At 43.3% G+C, this 16,635-nt stretch overlaps 1 protein-coding gene across 5 annotated transcripts in view; it reads left to right on the top strand.

Moving 5' to 3' along the window:
• The window catches only part of TTC28 (tetratricopeptide repeat domain 28), a 1,476,681-nt gene that overhangs the window by 1,433,594 nt on the left and 26,452 nt on the right, over positions 1–16,635 (top strand). For all 5 annotated transcript variants that reach the window (XM_033956276.1, XM_033956279.1, XM_033956281.1 and 2 more), the window contains 2 exons: positions 3,111–3,342; positions 9,959–10,035. In XM_033956276.1, the coding sequence (XP_033812167.1) occupies positions 3,111–3,342; positions 9,959–10,035 (309 nt within the window). The remainder of the gene's footprint in view (positions 1–3,110; positions 3,343–9,958; positions 10,036–16,635) is intronic.

Below are 16,635 nucleotides of genomic sequence, written 5' to 3'. Positions count from 1 at the left end.
TCAATGCTAACAAAAAACCATGTCTTTCATACAAACAGAACACAGAAAACACCTTCACCTAGTATGACCTCTTCTCGTTTTACAAAACTGTAGTATGGTTTGTAGCCACAGCCAGCGCTAAAAAAATGCTCTACAGTTTTGTAAAAGGGGGGATAAAATAGAAATACGTAGACAAAGGTTAAATAAAACCACCAAGAAGCTGGACTCTGCATACAATGCAACACCACAGAAACAGCAATGCATGTCCCTTAAAGCAAAAAAATTAATAAATAGAAATTTTTTTTCTACTTTTGTCTTGTCTGGTTTCTGCTCTCCTCATCTTCTTGTCAATATCTTCCTTTCATCTTTTGTCCTTCTGTACCACTTCCAGAAACTATATGTCTCCCCCTTCCATCTTTCCCTTCACTCCCATTGGTCTGGAATCTATCTTCTTCCATTCCCTCCTCCAATGGTCTGGCATCTCTGTCCTCTCCTTTTCTTCTCTTCACTCTCCCACACCCCCATGGTCTGGAATTTCACTCTCTCCTCTCCCTTCCCCCTACTTCCATCAGCATCTGCCCCCTTTCTTTCCCTCCAATCCAATTCCATCCAGTATCCTTCCCCATTATGTTTTCCCCCTTTCCCTGCACATCAATTCCATCAGCATCTGCCCCCTTTCTTTCCCTCCAACCCAATTTCATCCAGTATCCTTTCCCCTTTCCCTGCACACCAATTCCATCAGCATCTGCCCCTTTCTTTCCCTCCACCAGCCTTCTAGGTCAGAGGGGGGCCTGCTGAAAAAACAGAGGACTCGGTGGGTTTTTTCCCTTGGCAACGCGGGTCCCCCTGGAAAGATCGGCAGTGTTGGGCCCCCCCCTGGAAAGATCGGCAGTGCTGGGGCCCCCCCGGGAGATCGACAACACTGCCCTCCCCGGCATCACCATCAACCAACCTGAATAAGTGACATCGGAGGGGGTGGACTGGTAGATGCAAAGAGTTGCTGCAAGGTCCCGCGATGACTGCGTCTGCCGATCCAACCCCTCCGATATCACATATCTTTTCCCTGAACAGAGCCGGCAGACGCAGTCATCGTGGGATCTTGCAGCAACTCTTTACATCTGCCGATCCATCCCCTCCGACGTCACTTATTCAGGTTGGTTGATGGCGATGCTGGGGGAGGGCGGAGTTGTCGATCTCCCAGGGGGGGCCAAGCGCTGCCGATCTTTCCGGGGGGGCCAAGCGCTGCCGATCTTTCTTGGGGGGGCCTAGCACTGCCGATCTTTCCTGGGGGGCCCGCATTGCCAAGAGAAAAAAAATAAACAAACCGAGTCCTCTGTTTCATCGGGCCCCCCTGACAACTTTGGGCCCTAGGCATGTGCCTACTTGGCCTATTGGTTAATCCTGCCCTGGATATGATTAAAGGCTACAAAATCCTGAGTGGAGTAGAACAGATACAAGTGGATCAACTTTTCGCTCTGTCAAAAATGACAAAGACTAGGGAACACTCGATGAAGTTACAGGGAAATAGGAGGAAATTTTTTTTCACTCAGAGAATAGTTAAGCTCTGCAATGCGTTGCCAGAGGTTGTGGTAAGAGCGGCTAGCATAGCTGGTTTTAAGAAAGGTTTGGACAAGTTCCTGGAGGAAAAGTCCATAATCTTTTATTGAGAAAGATATGGGGGAAGCCACTGCTTGCCCTGGATTGGTAGCATGGAATGTTGCTACTCCTTGGGTTTTGGTCCGGTACTAGTGACCTGGATTGGCCACCGTGAGAACGGTCTACTGGGCTTGATGGACCATTGGTCTGACCCAGTAAGGCTATTCTTATGTTCTTATAAATGAGGTTCGCGGAGGTTCACAGAGGGTCACCAAATTTACATGAAATGAGTCACTGGTGATGGCGATCAGCACATGTGCAGAATAGTCCACGGAAAGAGGCGTAAATGCGTGCATATGTGGGGAAAAAGCTACGGCACACATATTATGGGTATGCCTTATCGGAACGCAATATATGTACACATCATAGGTGCTATTGGATGGAGGAGAAGGAAAGGGGGCAGGTGCAAGCGTTGGCTTTTAACAAGCACGCATAAGACGCACCTTTACTACATGCGCCCGAGATGCGTGCTTTTGAGATTTTTTTCCCCAAAACTATTATACAACTATACTACTATAATTTATGGGAATGGTTTTTTAAAAATTTTATCATGAGCTACAGCCAGAAACACACACCTGAGAAGCGCTTTTCACGGTACCGGTACCTCCGGATCAGCCGGTAACTTTTGATCGTCAAAAGCCAGTGCCGTGCTCGGAGAATCACCTGGTGATGATGGAGAATCGCATACAGTGCTTGTTTAACTACTAATGGGTCCATTTTCCTACCATTTTAATATTTATGACCGCATTGTAATACCTTTGCATGGCAGAGTCTGAGGCTGCTAGGAAGCTCGGAAAAGACCACGGTGAGCCGTTCTGATAATCACGCGGTAAAATACTGCCACGCTGAACCAGCTAGAGTCGGTTTATTTACCATCGTTAAAGGCATGGTAAGTTTTGAGAATCTGGCCCTGAGTATTAGGACGGAAATGGCTGTTTTAACTTTTCCTGTGTTTTTATAAATTGTGAATGTGATATGTAATCCACCTAAAATTATAGATAGAGCAAGAAATAAATACTGAAATAAAACAGAACTAAATTTATTTTTATTTTTTATTTTTTTTATGATAATTTTTTTTGTAATTTTTTTTTTTTATAAATCTTTATTGATTTTCATACCTTCAGCAATGCAGTACAACAAATGCAACGTAAAATGATACAATAAAAGCACATTTTAACATGCTCATAATCAACCTTTTTCCCCACCCACCCACCCAATAATCATTCAATAGAACATAAATACATAGATTACCATAAAAACTTTACCCTGTTTTAGACAATGAAAACTATCACGTACTTATATCGCCTCTCTCCTCAACTTAAACATGCACAAATGAATGCCCCTTTTGGCTGCGTTTGAGTAAGGAGAGAGAAATTCTCTTTACCTGTCCTATTTACCTGAATAAATGGCTTTCAAACCCATCCGAGCTTTGTAGCTTTGCTGAAATGTTGCGTTTCCTTCTGTGTCTCCTCCAGGTGGAAAAATCACTGCAACGCATCCAGAATGGTCAGCGGAACTCAATGTATACCTCCCAGCATAGCGTGGAGAATAAAGTGGGAGGGGTCCCTGGCTGGCAGGCGTTGCTCACTGCGGTTGGGTTTCGGCTTGACCCGCCAGCTAGTGGCTTGCCGGCCGCAGTTTTTTTCCCAACCTCTGATCCCGGCGAGCGGCTACAGCAGTGCAGTACCACAATACAGTCGCTGCTAGGTAAGGGCTGCAGCAGTGCTTGGTGGCGTTCCAGGCAAAAGAAAGGAAAGCATCACTTCAAAACGTATTCTCCAATTTTGTACTGGTTCAAAATTATTTAAGAACTAACCCCCTCTTTTGCTAAGGCGTGCTGGCCGATTTAGAGCGCACTAAACGCTAACGCACCCATTATATTCCGTTGACGCTAAATCGGCTAGCGCGCCTTAGTAGAAGAGGGAGCAAGGGGTTCTTTTACTAAGGCGCGCTAGCCGATTTAGCACACTCTAAATATTAGCGCACTAAATGCTAATGCACCCATTATACTCCGTGGACGCTAAATCGGCTAGCGCGCCTTAGTAAAAGAGGGGGTAAGGCGCGCTAGCCGATTTAGCACACTCTAAATATTAGCGTGCTAAACGCTAACGCACCCATTATATTCCATGGATGCTAAATCGACTAGAGCGCCTTAGTAAAAGAGGGGGTAAGGGGGTCTTTTACTAAGGCGCGCTAGCCGATTTAGCGCACTCTAAATATTAGCGTGCTAAACGCTAACGCACACATTATATTCCATGGACACTAAATCGACTAGCGCACCTTAGTAAAAGAGGGGGCAAGGGGGTCTTTTACTAAGGTGCGCTAGCTGATTTAGCGCACTCTAAATATTAGCGCGCTAAACGCTAACGCACCCATTATATTCCGTGGATGCTAAATCGGCTAGCGCGCCTTAGTAAAAGAGGGGGTAAGGCGCGCTAGCCGATTTAGCACACTCTAAATATTAGCGTGCTAAACGCTAACGCACCCATTATATTCCATGGATGCTAAATCGACTAGAGCGCCTTAGTAAAAGAGGGGGTAAGGGGGTCTTTTACTAAGGCGCGCTAGCCGATTTAGCGCACTCTAAATATTAGCGTGCTAAACGCTAACGCACACATTATATTCCATGGACACTAAATCGACTAGCGCACCTTAGTAAAAGAGGGGGCAAGGGGGTCTTTTACTAAGGTGCGCTAGCTGATTTAGCGCACTCTAAATATTAGCGCGCTAAACGCTAACGCACCCATTATATTCCGTGGATGCTAAATCGGCTAGCGCGCCTTAGTAAAAGAGGGGGCAAGGGGGTCTTTTACTAAGGCGCGCTAGCCAATTTAGCGCACTCTAAATATTAGCACGCTAAACACTAACGCACCCATTATATTCCGTGGACGCTAAATCGGCTAGCGCGCTTTAGTAAAAGAGGGGGCAAGGGGGTCTTTTACTAAGGCGCGCTAGCCGATTTAGCGCACTCTAAATATTAGCGTGCTAAATGCCAAAGCACCCATTATATTCCGTGGACGCTAAATCGGCTAGCGCATCTTAGTAAAAGAGGGGGCAAGGGGGTCTTTTACTAAGGTGTGCTAGCCGATTTAGCGCACTCTAAATATTAGCGCGCTAAATGCTAATGCACCCATTATATTCCGTAGATGCTAAATCAGCTAGCGCACCTTAGTAAAAGAGGGGGGCAAGGGGGTCTTTTACTAAGGCGTGCTAGCCGATTTAGCGCACTCTAAATATTAGCACGCTAAACACTAACGCACCCATTATATTCCGTGGACGCTAAATCGGCTAGCGAACCTTAGTAAAAGAGGGGGCAAGGGGGTCTTTTACTAAGGCGCGCTAGCCGATTTAGCGCACTCTAAATATTAGCGCGCTAAACGCTAACGCACCCATTATATTCCGTGGACGCTAAATCGGCTAGCGTGCCTTTGTAAAAAAGGGGTCAAGGGGGTCTTTTACTAAGGCGCGCTAGCTGATTTAGCGCACTCTAAATATTAGCGTGCTAAATGCTAACTCACCCATTATATTCCGTGGACGCTAAATTGGCTAGCGCATCTTAGTAAAAGAGGGGGCAAGGGAGTCTTTTACTAAGGCGTGCTAGCCGATTTAGCGCACTCTAAATATTAGCGCGCTAAACGCTAATGCACCCATTATATTCCGTTGACGCTAAATTGGCTAGCGCACCTTAGTAAAAGAGGGGCAAGGGGGTCTTTTACTAAGGCATGCTAGCCGATTTAGCGCACTCTAAATAGCACGCTAAACGCTAACGCACCCATTATATTCCGTAGACGCTAAATCAGCTAGTGCGCCTTAGTAAAAGAGGGGGGCAAGGGGGTCTTTTACTAAGGCGTGCTAGCCGATTTAGCGCACTCTAAATATTAGCACGCTAAACACTAACGCACCCATTATATTCCGTGGACGCTAAATCGGCTAGCGCACCTTAGTAAAAGAGGGGGCAAGGGGGTCTTTTACTAAGGCGCGCTAGCCGATTTAGCACACCCTAAATATTAGCGCGCTACACGCTAATGCACCCATTATATTCTGTGGACGCTAAATTGGCTCGCGTGCCTTACTAAAAGACCCCCTAAATCTCAAATTATTTGGGTGTCTCATAAAGTACAAGAGATACCAGGGAAAGGGATTTTGTATTGGTCATGCGTTTTTCACTAATAGCTGAAGGTGGATTGCATTCAGATAAAGTAGGGGCTTAGTGAAGTTTATACATGAGGAAGTGAAGAATTAAGTGCTCCGTTTACAAAGCCGTGGTATTTCCCTTCGGCAAATGCACCAAAGCCCATTCAATTCCTATGGGCTTCGGTGCATTTGCCACGGGAGAATCACTCCTATAGCTTTGTATAAGGGGCCCTAAGGGCCAAATTCTCCAAACAGCGTTCCAGAGTTAGGCGGCGATAAGCATCTTACCGCCATCTAACGAACCAATTGGAACGCACTTTTTTTTTTTTTAATGCAGGCACAATTCTTAGGTGCCTGTTTCACGCCTTCGGAGGCGCATAGTGACGCCTACAGACACCTAAAGCCAGCGTGGGCGTGGTTTGCACCAAAAGTGGCCTTAGGCGTCCCTTACGCACCTCCGTAGACGCAAGACCAGCACTTTAAATAGAAACATAGAAAGATGACGGCAGAAAAGGGCTACAGCCCATCAAGTCTGCCTTTAAAATGCTGGCCTACACTTGAGGCGCCTATGTTAAAAAAAGAAGCAATTCTGGACACGGCAGGCGCCCGTTTTGCAGGTGCCTCTTCCAGAGTCAGGTCCTAATTACTTGCCCAAGATTGCAAGGAGATGCAGTGAGACTTGAACTTAGCTTTCCTGATTCGCAGCCCGCTGTACTAATCATTAAAGCTACTGCACTGAAACATGACTGATATTCTTGCCTTTAAATTATTGTTTGAGGCCAGTAAATGTAGAATTATTTTAGAAAATTGTTTTAATTACTTCATGGAAAATAAAATGATACAGTAAGAAGTAGGGCTGTACTGAATATTCGTATTCAGTTCAGCTCCATATCCATTATTCGTATTCGGCCAAATAGTGATTTAAATTCAAATACGAATAATCCAGTAGGGCTCTAGTGTGCTAAATCCTACTGAAATAAACATTTGATCTCTGATTTCATGTTGCTTCTTTTATTATTTGTAAGGTTAAAGTTCAATGTCCATTATTCGTATTCAGCCGAATAATATGTTTCATTATTTGCATTCATCTGAATAATAAAATCAGCTATTTAGTGTAGCTCTAAGAACATTGCAATTTGGAGAGCAGCTTATCAATCTTTTTGTAGCCAGGACCCATTTGCCTGGCCACAGAAACCACATAACTCCTCCGGAGGCATGGGTCATTGTCTTTATGCAGGACCCACCCAGGTTACGACCCCAAATGCGGGTTTCAAGACTCTATGTGAGGACCTGACCCACAGTTTGCAAAGCCCTATATAAGAGGTCACCTAGGGAATAACTCATGAGAGGACAGAATAGTTTTCTTATTTTGACTCTAAATGAACTTCCTGATTGTTCGCTTTTTCACTTTCAGTCTGCCCTAGCAAAAGACTGGAATAAGCTCAGGGAAGCCAACAGCACAGCAAATCTATAAAAGTCATGAGGATGATTTTCAGTGGTGTGTGATAACATACTGTTCACAGCCTTGGATGAATCTCCTCATAAAGGTGGTTAATAAATCCCAATAAATAGCAGAAACAAATCTTAAGCGATCACCTGTTTGTCGTTCCGACAACTATGTTTTGATTCTTTCCATTGTCTTAAGATTTTTAGTGGAGTGCACTTCTCTTACAACTCCATTTTGGATCAGTCTTTCCAGTTCTTTCGAATCTCTCTTAAAACTTCCTTATTTCGTATTTCTCCTAACCCCCATTTGGATCAATCTTTCCAGTTCTTTGAAATCTATAAAACTTCCTTATTTCGTATTTCTCCTAACCCCCATTTGGATCAATCTTTCTAGTTCTTTGAAATCTATAAAACTTCCTTATTTCGTATTTCCCCTAACCCCCATTTGGATCAATCCTTCCAGTTCTTTGAGATCTATAAAACTTCCTTATTTCGTATTTCTCCTAACCCCCATTTGGATCAATCTTTCCAGTTCTTTGAAATCTATAAAACTTCCTTATTTTGTATTTCTTCTAACCCCCATTTGGATCAGTCTTTCCAGTTCTTTGAGATCTATAAAACTTCCTTATTTCGTATTTCTCCTAACCCCCATTTGGATCAATCTTTCCAGTTCTTTGAGATCTATAAAACTTCCTTATTTCGTATTTCTCCCAACCCACATTTGGATCAATCTTTCCAGTTCTTTGAAATCTATAAAACTTCCTTATTTTGTATTTCTTCTAACCCCCATTTGGATCAGTCTTTCCAGTTCTTTCGAATCTCTCTTAAAACTTCCTTATTTCGTATTTCCCCTAACCCTCATTTGGATCAATCTTTCCAGTTCTTTGAAATCTATAAAACTTCCTTATTTCGTATTTCTCCTAACCCCCATTTGGATCAATCTTTCCAGTTCTTTGAAATCTATAAAACTTCCTTATTTCGTATTTCTCCTAACCTCCATTTGGATCAATCTTTCCAGTTCTTTGAATTCTATAAAACTTCCTTATTTCGTATTTCTCCTAACCCCCATTTGGATCAATCTTTCCAGTTCTTTGAAATCTATAAAACTTCCTTATTTTGTATTTCTTCTAACCCCCATTTGGATCAGTCTTTCCAGTTCTTTGAAATCTATAAAACTTCCTTATTTCGTATTTCTCCTAACCTCCATTTGGATCAATCTTTCCAGTTCTTTGAATTCTATAAAACTTCCTTATTTCGTATTTCTCCTAACCCCCATTTGGATCAATCTTTCCAGTTCTTTGAAATCTATAAAACTTCCTTATTTCGTATTTCTTCTAACCCCCATTTGGATCCAATCTTTCCAGTTCTTTCGAATCTCTCTTAAAACTTCCTTATTTCGTATTTCCCCTAACCCCCATTTGGATCAATCTTTCCAGTTCTTTGAAATCTATAAAACTTCCTTATTTCGTATTTCTCCTAACCCCCATTTGGATCAATCTTTTCAGTTCTTTGAAATCTATAAAACTTCCTTATTTCGTATTTCTCCTAACCTCCATTTGGATCAATCTTTCCAGTTCTTTGAATTCTATAAAACTTCCTTATTTCGTATTTCTCCTAACCTCCATTTGGATCAATCTTTCCAGTTCTTTGAAATCTATAAAACTTCCTTATTTCGTATTTCTCCTAACCTCCATTTGGATCAATCTTTCCAGTTCTTTGAATTCTATAAAACTTCCTTATTTCGTATTTCTCCTAACCTCCATTTGGATCAATCTTTCCAGTTCTTTGAAATCTATAAAACTTCCTTATTTCGTATTTCTCCTAACCTCCATTTGGATTAATCTTTCCAGTTCTTTCAAATCTATAAAACTTCCTTATTTCGTATTTCTCCTAACCCCCATTTGGATCCAATCTTTCCAGTTCTTTCGAATCTCTCTTAAAACCTCCTTATTTTGTATTTCCCCTAACCCCCATTTGGATTAATCTTTCCAGTTCTTTCAAACCCCCATTTGGATTAATCTTTCCAGTTGTTTCAGATCTATAAAACTTCCTTATTTCGTATTTCTCCTAACCCCCATTTGGATCAGTCTTTCCAGTTCTTTCAAATCTCTCTTAAACTTCCTTATTTTTGGGGGGGAGTTTTCTGCAATACATTAGGAAAATTCAGTTGCAAAGTGTTGTGAAGCCTGTTTTATTTCTATAACTTTCCTTTTCTCTTTTCTGTATACACATGGAGTTCTCTTTTTCTGTTCCTTCTAGTTTTTAATTTTTATTTACATCTGTTTTATTCTATGTAATCCTCTCTGAAAAAAAGTATTTCTCTAGGGTGGTATATCCAAATTTTAATGAACCTGAAGCTTTTTTTTTTTTTTTTTTTCATTCAGAGGTTAAGACCCAAGAAATTACTGATCTTTGTATCAAAAGGAAAAGGGGTGGAATTTATTTAGTTTAATCACCGCATTGTTCCTTTGAGAATGAAAGATTAAGTGCTCCTTTTACAAAGCCGCGCTAGGGCCTTAACACGCGGAATAGCGCATGATAATTTGCAACGTGCACTAGCCGCTACGGCCTCCTTTTGAGCAGGCGGTAGATTTTCAGCTAGCGCGTGCTAATCTGGTGCGTGCGTTAAAACCGCTAGCGCTTCTTAGTCAAAGGAGCCCTAAGTGTACGTTTATTCATTTCTGCTCGGCTGATTTTGAAGAATAGGGAGTTTGAATCACGCATGGTTTCTGCTTGCTTCCAGGTTTGCCTCACCCTGCACTGCAGGCACTTTGTAAGCTTATCACTGCTTCGGAAACTGGAGAGCAGCTAATCAGTCGGGTAAGTGAAAAACCGAGCATGATGGCTTTGAAGTGTGGTTGAACAGAAAGGCTCTGAGTCTATAAGTGGCGCCTACCGAGCTAGACGCCTAACTTAATTTTTTTTTTAATTGGTTAATTGGCGCTAATAATTAAAAGCGCCTTTTAAACCCGATTTAAAAAAATAAATTTTAAAAAATTAAATTTGGGGTAGGCACCTAACTCAGTAAGGCCCCCTTTTATTAAGCCGCGTTAGGTTTTTAAAAAAAAATTGGAGGCTGCTGCGGTAAAAGCTCCGACGCTCATAGAATTCCTATGAGCGTCGGCGCTTTAACTGCAGCGACCTGTGGTAAAAACTCTTAACACTGCTTGATATAAGGGGGCCTAAGTGCCTACACCGAGGTACCCAAAACGTAGGCATAATTAGAAGCGGAGTTTGGGTGTGGAATGAATTAGGCGCTGATATCGTAGGCCAGGGGTGTCAAAGTCCCTCCTCCAGGGCCGCAATCCAGTCGGGTTTTCAGGATTTCCGCAATGAATATGCATAAGATCTATTAGCATACAGTGAAAGCAGTGCATGCAGACAGATCTCATGCATATTCATTGGGGAAACCCTGGAAAAACCGACTGGATTGCGGCCCTCGAGGAAGGACTTTGACACCCCTGGGCCCTAGACCAGACATGGGCATCTCCAGTCCTCAAGGGCCGCAATCCGGTTGGGTTTTCAGGATTTCCCCAATGAATATGCATGAGATCCATTAGCATGTGAAAACCCAACCGGATTGCGGCCCTCAAGGAGGGACTTTGACACCCCTGTTATGCTACTTAACGATTCAGTATAGCAGCTTCAGCGACATGAAATATAAATTGGGGTTAATTGATTGTCTGACTACTCATGTAAAAAAATCTGGGACAGACAGAAGGTCCATCAAGCCCAGGATCCTGTTTCCAACAGTGGCCCACCCAGGTGCCAAGTACCTGGCAGGAACCCAAAGAGTAGCAACATTCCAGAGCTGAGATTGTGATGTCATAATGCCTCATTCCACCAATGCCTAAGCTCCATCGTCATCTGCACAAGCCTCAAACACTTTAAAATCATAAATAGCAACATTCTAGAGCTGAGATTGTGATGTCATAATGCCTCATTCCACCAATGCCTAAGCTCCATCGTCATCTGCACAAGCCTCAAACACTTTAAAATCATAAATAGCAACATTCTAGAGCTGAGATTGTGATGTCATAATGCCTCATTCCACCAATGCCTAAGCTCCATCGTCATCTGCACAAGCCTCAAACACTTTAAAATCATAAATAGCAACATTCTAGAGCTGAGATTGTGATGTCATAATGCCTCATTCCACCAATGCCTAAGCTCCGTCCTCATCAGCACAAGCCTCAAACACTTTAAAATCATAAGTAGAAGGAAGAAGATGTTGATGCCCCTGTACAGGTCATTGGTAAGGCCCCACTTAGAGTATTGTGTTCAATTTTGGAGACCGTATCTGGCGAAGGACGTAAGAAGACTTGAGGCGGTCCAGAGGAGGGCAACGAAAATTATAGGAGGCTTGCGTCAGAAGACGTATGAGGAGAGACTGGAAGCCCTGAATATGTATACCCTAGAGGAAAGGAGAGACGGGGGAGATATGATTCAGACGTTCAAATACTTGAAGGGTATTAACGTAGAACAAAATCTTTTTCAGAGAAAGGAAAATGGTAAAACCAGAGGACATAATTTGAGGTTGAGGGGTGGTAGATTCAAAGGCAATGTTAGGAAATTCTACTTTACGGAGAGGGTGGTGGATGCCTGGAATGCGCTCCCGAGAGAGGTGGTGGAGAGTAAAACTGTGGCTGAGTTCAAAGAAGCGTGGGATGAACACAAAGGATCTAGAATCAGAAAATAAGATTAAATATTGAACTAAGGCCAGTACTGGGCAGACTTGCATGGTCTGTGTCTGTATATGGCCGTTTGGTGGAGGATGGGCTGAGGAGGGCTTCAATGGCTGGGAGGGTGTAGATGGGCTGGAGTAAGTCTTAACAGAGATTTCGGCAATTGGAACCCAAGCATAGTACCAGGTAAAGCTTTAGATTCTTGCCCAGAAATAGCTAAGAAGAAAAATTTAAAAAATTTAAATTGAATCAGGTTGGGCAGACTGGATGGACCATTCGGGTCTTTATCTGCCGTCATCTACTATGTTACTATGTAGCAACATTCTAGAGCTCAGATTGTGATGTCATAATACCTCATTCCACCAATGCCTAAGAGCAAGCTTCAGTGATGTCACAATGGCTTAATTGTCCTATACTAGGCTCACATAAGAATCAGAGTATGAATGAGCCCAGCCACTGACCCTCAAGCCTTGCATTGAAGAATGCTGGTGTAGAAGGACTGAGGTTCAGAGAGACAGTAAAGAATGACAGTCGCTGGCATCCACTTCAAATAGTAAACTTAGTACCAGTTTTCACATTCTGAAGAAAAAGTCCTGGATATTTCCTAACGTGAAAATTCTATAAGAGACACCTAAAGATAGGTGCCTAACTTACCCTTTCTACCAAGGCCTGGAGTGCTAAATGCTCCAATGCTGATCTGACGCTCATAGGTAATTCTATGAAAGTTGGATCACTTAGCACTCTGGGCCATAAATAGTAACATAGTAGATGACAGCAGATAAAGACCCTAATGTTCCATCCAGTCTGCCTAACCTTACCCTCTCTTTAAATTATTGATTTTTTTTTTAAATTCTTTATTTATATTTAACTTTTTGACAAACATATTAATCAAAAAAGGAAAGAAATAATACAATGCCATTTTGACAGCCATTCTATAAAAATACAGTAGTACCTCGGTTTATGAGTGCACCGGTTTGCGAGTGTTTTGCAAGACGAGCAAAACATTTTTGCAAAATCGGCGCCTCGGAAACCGAGCATGGCTCGATTTACGAGGTCCCCCCGCAATCCGGCACCCTCCCCTCCGCAATCCGGCACCCCCCCACCACGATCCGGAACCCTCCCCCCCTCCCGACGCTTCTTACCCTCATCTCGGCACCGGTATGTCCTGTGCTTGGTGCCGGTGCCCGAAGATTGGCCTCCTCTTCTGCTAGGCCTTGAGCATCTGAGCATGCTCAAAGCCTAGCAGAAGAGGAGGCCGATCTTCGGGAACCGGCACCAAGCACAGGACATGTTGGTGCCAGTGCCCAGATGAGGGTAAGAAGCGTTGGGGGGGGTGCCGGATCATGGCGGGGGGTGCCCAATCACATCGCGGGGGGGGGGGGAGTGCCGGGCCTTCAGGGGGAGCAATGCCGGTTCTCATGGGGGGGGAACGCATCAAAGCGAGTTTCCATTATTTCCTATGGGGAAACTCGCTTTGATAAACGAGCATTTTGGATTACGAGCATGCTCCTGGAATGGATTATGCTCGTAATCCAAGATACCACTGTATATATATTCTCAATTTAACAAGGAAAGCAAATATGCCAGCTTGTATCGTTAATTCACACTATCGGAGGCTAAAGCTACGAATTTGAATGAAATATTTCACTGGGAATTATACAAAGGAAAATAAAGATGTGGCTGGACAAGCCCTGAACTTAACTAATTTTTCCGCTGTATCTCCAACTTTATGGAACGCTATTTCACCTCAACTCCGCCTCGAAAATTCACTCAACAAATTCAAGACTAAACTAAAAACATTCATACATAGCCTCTAAATATTTCCTTTCCAACAGTCTGCAAAATAAACATGAACCACTTTTAAGAAGCGATCCCCATTCCTGTTTTTTATCCTCCCCCCTTCCCTTTAATTAATTTGTTTTTAATGATGTAATTATTAACTTTCCCCTCCCCCTTTATCCTCAAGCTCATGTTCATATTTGTAATTTGTCCATTTAATGTTCACATTTCCCCCCCTACAAAAATTTATTTTAGCATTGTAAACCGGCCAGGTGCATGTCAATGGTCGGTATATTAAAATTAATTAAACTTGAAACTTGATTGAGCTAGTATTAAAGTAGCAGGTCTCACGTAGTCACTACCCTTTACCCTTTAGCAGAAATACATTTTGACTACTGCTGAGGTTCAAAAAAATGCCTATCTTTTCCCTTGATAGACCATGACACATTTGCAGGGGTATCTCGGAACGAACATTGCCCCCAATTGCAGAGCCTGGGGTCTCAAAATAAGAAACCGTTTTCTTTTCCTCTGAGAAGAGCGTGACACGTCTGGATACATTCTCACTACTTCTGACATAAATGGAACATCTTTATATTAAAAAAAAAAAAAAGCTTCAGCATCTATTCCCTGTCTGAGTCAATGGAAAATTGTACAAACAGAGTAGCAGTTACCAGTGCCTCGCTGTCAGATCTCTCTAAGAAATTCGTTAAATCCAAGCTATTAGCAGATAAATTCTGCTGGTTTGCATTTGGCTCCTCAATTCTATTAGGTAAATAGTAAATTTGATCCTAACTCTATTAGGTAAATAGTAAATTTTAGAGAGAGGCGGATAGGACGACTCGGGAACTTTCAAAATTTCAGTTAGATATTTCTTAAACGTATCATGTGCTGGCAAATGAGGTTCAACGTGGATAAGTGCAAAGTGATGCATGTCAGTAACAAAAATCTTCGGGGCGGTACTTGGAGAGACCCCCCAGGAAAGAGACTTGGGAGTACTGGTCAAGAAGACGATGAAGCCGTCTGTGCAATATGCGGCGGTGGCGAAAAGGGCAAACAAAATGCTGGGAATGATTAAGAAGGGGATCATGAACAGATCGGAGAGGGTTGTCATGCCGCTGTACCGGGCTATGGTGTGCCCTCACCTGGAGTACTGCGTCCAGCACTGGTCGCTGTACATGAAGAAGGACATGGTACTACTCGAAAGGGGTCCAGAGAAGAACGACTAAGATGGTTAAGGAGCTGGAGGAGTTGCCGTACAATGAGAGATTAGAGAAACTGGGCCTCTTCTCCCTTGAAAAGAAGAGACTGAGAGGGGACATGATCGAAACATTCAAGGTACTGAAGGGGATAGACTTAGTAGATAAGAACAGGTTGTTCACCCTCTCCAAGGTAGAGAGAACGAGAGGGCACTCTTTAAAGTTAAAAGGGGATAGATTCCGTACGAACATAAGGAAGTTCTTCATCCAGAGTTTGGTAGAGATCTGGAACGCTCTTACGAAGTCTGTCATAGGGGAAAACACCCTCCAGGGATTCAAGACAAAGTAGATAAAGACAGGTTTGTTCAACCTCTCCAAGGTAGGGAAAACGAGAGGGCACTCTCTAAAGTTAAAAGGGGATAGATTCCGTACGAACATAAGGAAGTTCTTCATCCAGAGTTTGGTAGAGATCTGGAACGCTCTTACGAAGTCTGTCATAGGGGAAAACACCCTCCAGGGATTCAAGACAAAGTAGATAAAGACAGGTTTGTTCAACCTCTCCAAGGTAGGGAAAACGAGAGGGCACTCTCTAAAGTTAAAAGGGGATAGATTCCGTACGAACGTAAGGAAGTTCTTCTTCACCCAGAGAGTGGTGGAAAACTGGAATGCTCTTCCGGAGGCTGTTATAGGGGAAACACCCTCCAGGGATTCAAATAGGGGAAACACCCTCCAGGGATTCAAGACAAAGTTGGACGTGTTCCTGTTGAACCAAAATGTAAACAGGTAGGGCTGGTCTCAGGGCACTGGTCTTTGACCTGGGGGCCACTGCGGGAGCAGACTGCTGGGCACAACGGACCACTGGTCTGACCCGGCAGCGGCAAATTCTTATCTTCTTATAGATTAGAAAAATTTATAATCCGAAGATTACATCTCCTGGTCACGTTCTCCAGCATTTCTACTTTGAAATGGAGATTGCCACTGTCCTTAACCCAAGTTAAGGCCTGAGATTCAACAACTTTTAATCTGGGTCTCATGTCCATCAAACTTATTTCCCAGACTTGATATTCTATTTTTTTAGATTTGGATTTTCTGAAACATCCGTCGTGTAACGCGCTGTAAGATGCTGCACTTGAGTCCCCAGAGAGAGTTGTAAATTAGATATTGCTTCCCATAATGTTTTCATATCGAAAACCCTGGGTCTTTGCATGGGTACAAGCTCTGTTCCAAGCCCCACTGGTTGAATCAAAGTACAGTAAACCCCCGTGAATTCGCGGTTCGCAAATCGCGGGCTCTCTAATTCGCGATATTTTCCAACCGCCTCTTCCTGGTACTAAAGTCATGATTACATCAATCAGGAACTGCTTTGAAATGCTATCTGGCGTGTCAGCAGTTCCTGATTGGTGTAACCATGACTTTAGTACCAGGAAAAGACGGTCGGAAAATGTGCCCGGCTTCGTAAGTCCAATTTAAGCACCTGCTGGCACCCCAACTGCCCTCTCCTGCCTTCGATCAGCTGAAAAACCATATTCGATGTTTTTCGAAATTCACGGGTGTTCCTGGAACGGAATCCTCGTGAATTTCGGTGGGGGGGGGGTGTACTGTACCTGTAATCTCAGCAGGAGTCGCTTTCAACTTGAGGAAATCTTCAGAGATCTGCTGCTTCTCACTCTCCGAGTGCTCCGATGACCGTCTCAAAGGCTTCTCTGACCACCCCCCTTCCAGAGTCAGCTCCCATGTTCTGTTGAGCAGGAAAAAGAATG

The sequence above is a fragment of the Geotrypetes seraphini genome, chromosome 8, assembly GCF_902459505.1.
Source record: "Geotrypetes seraphini chromosome 8, aGeoSer1.1, whole genome shotgun sequence".
Classification (NCBI taxonomy): domain Eukaryota; kingdom Metazoa; phylum Chordata; class Amphibia; order Gymnophiona; family Dermophiidae; genus Geotrypetes; species Geotrypetes seraphini.
This window is presented reverse-complemented; position numbering and strand designations above follow the sequence as displayed.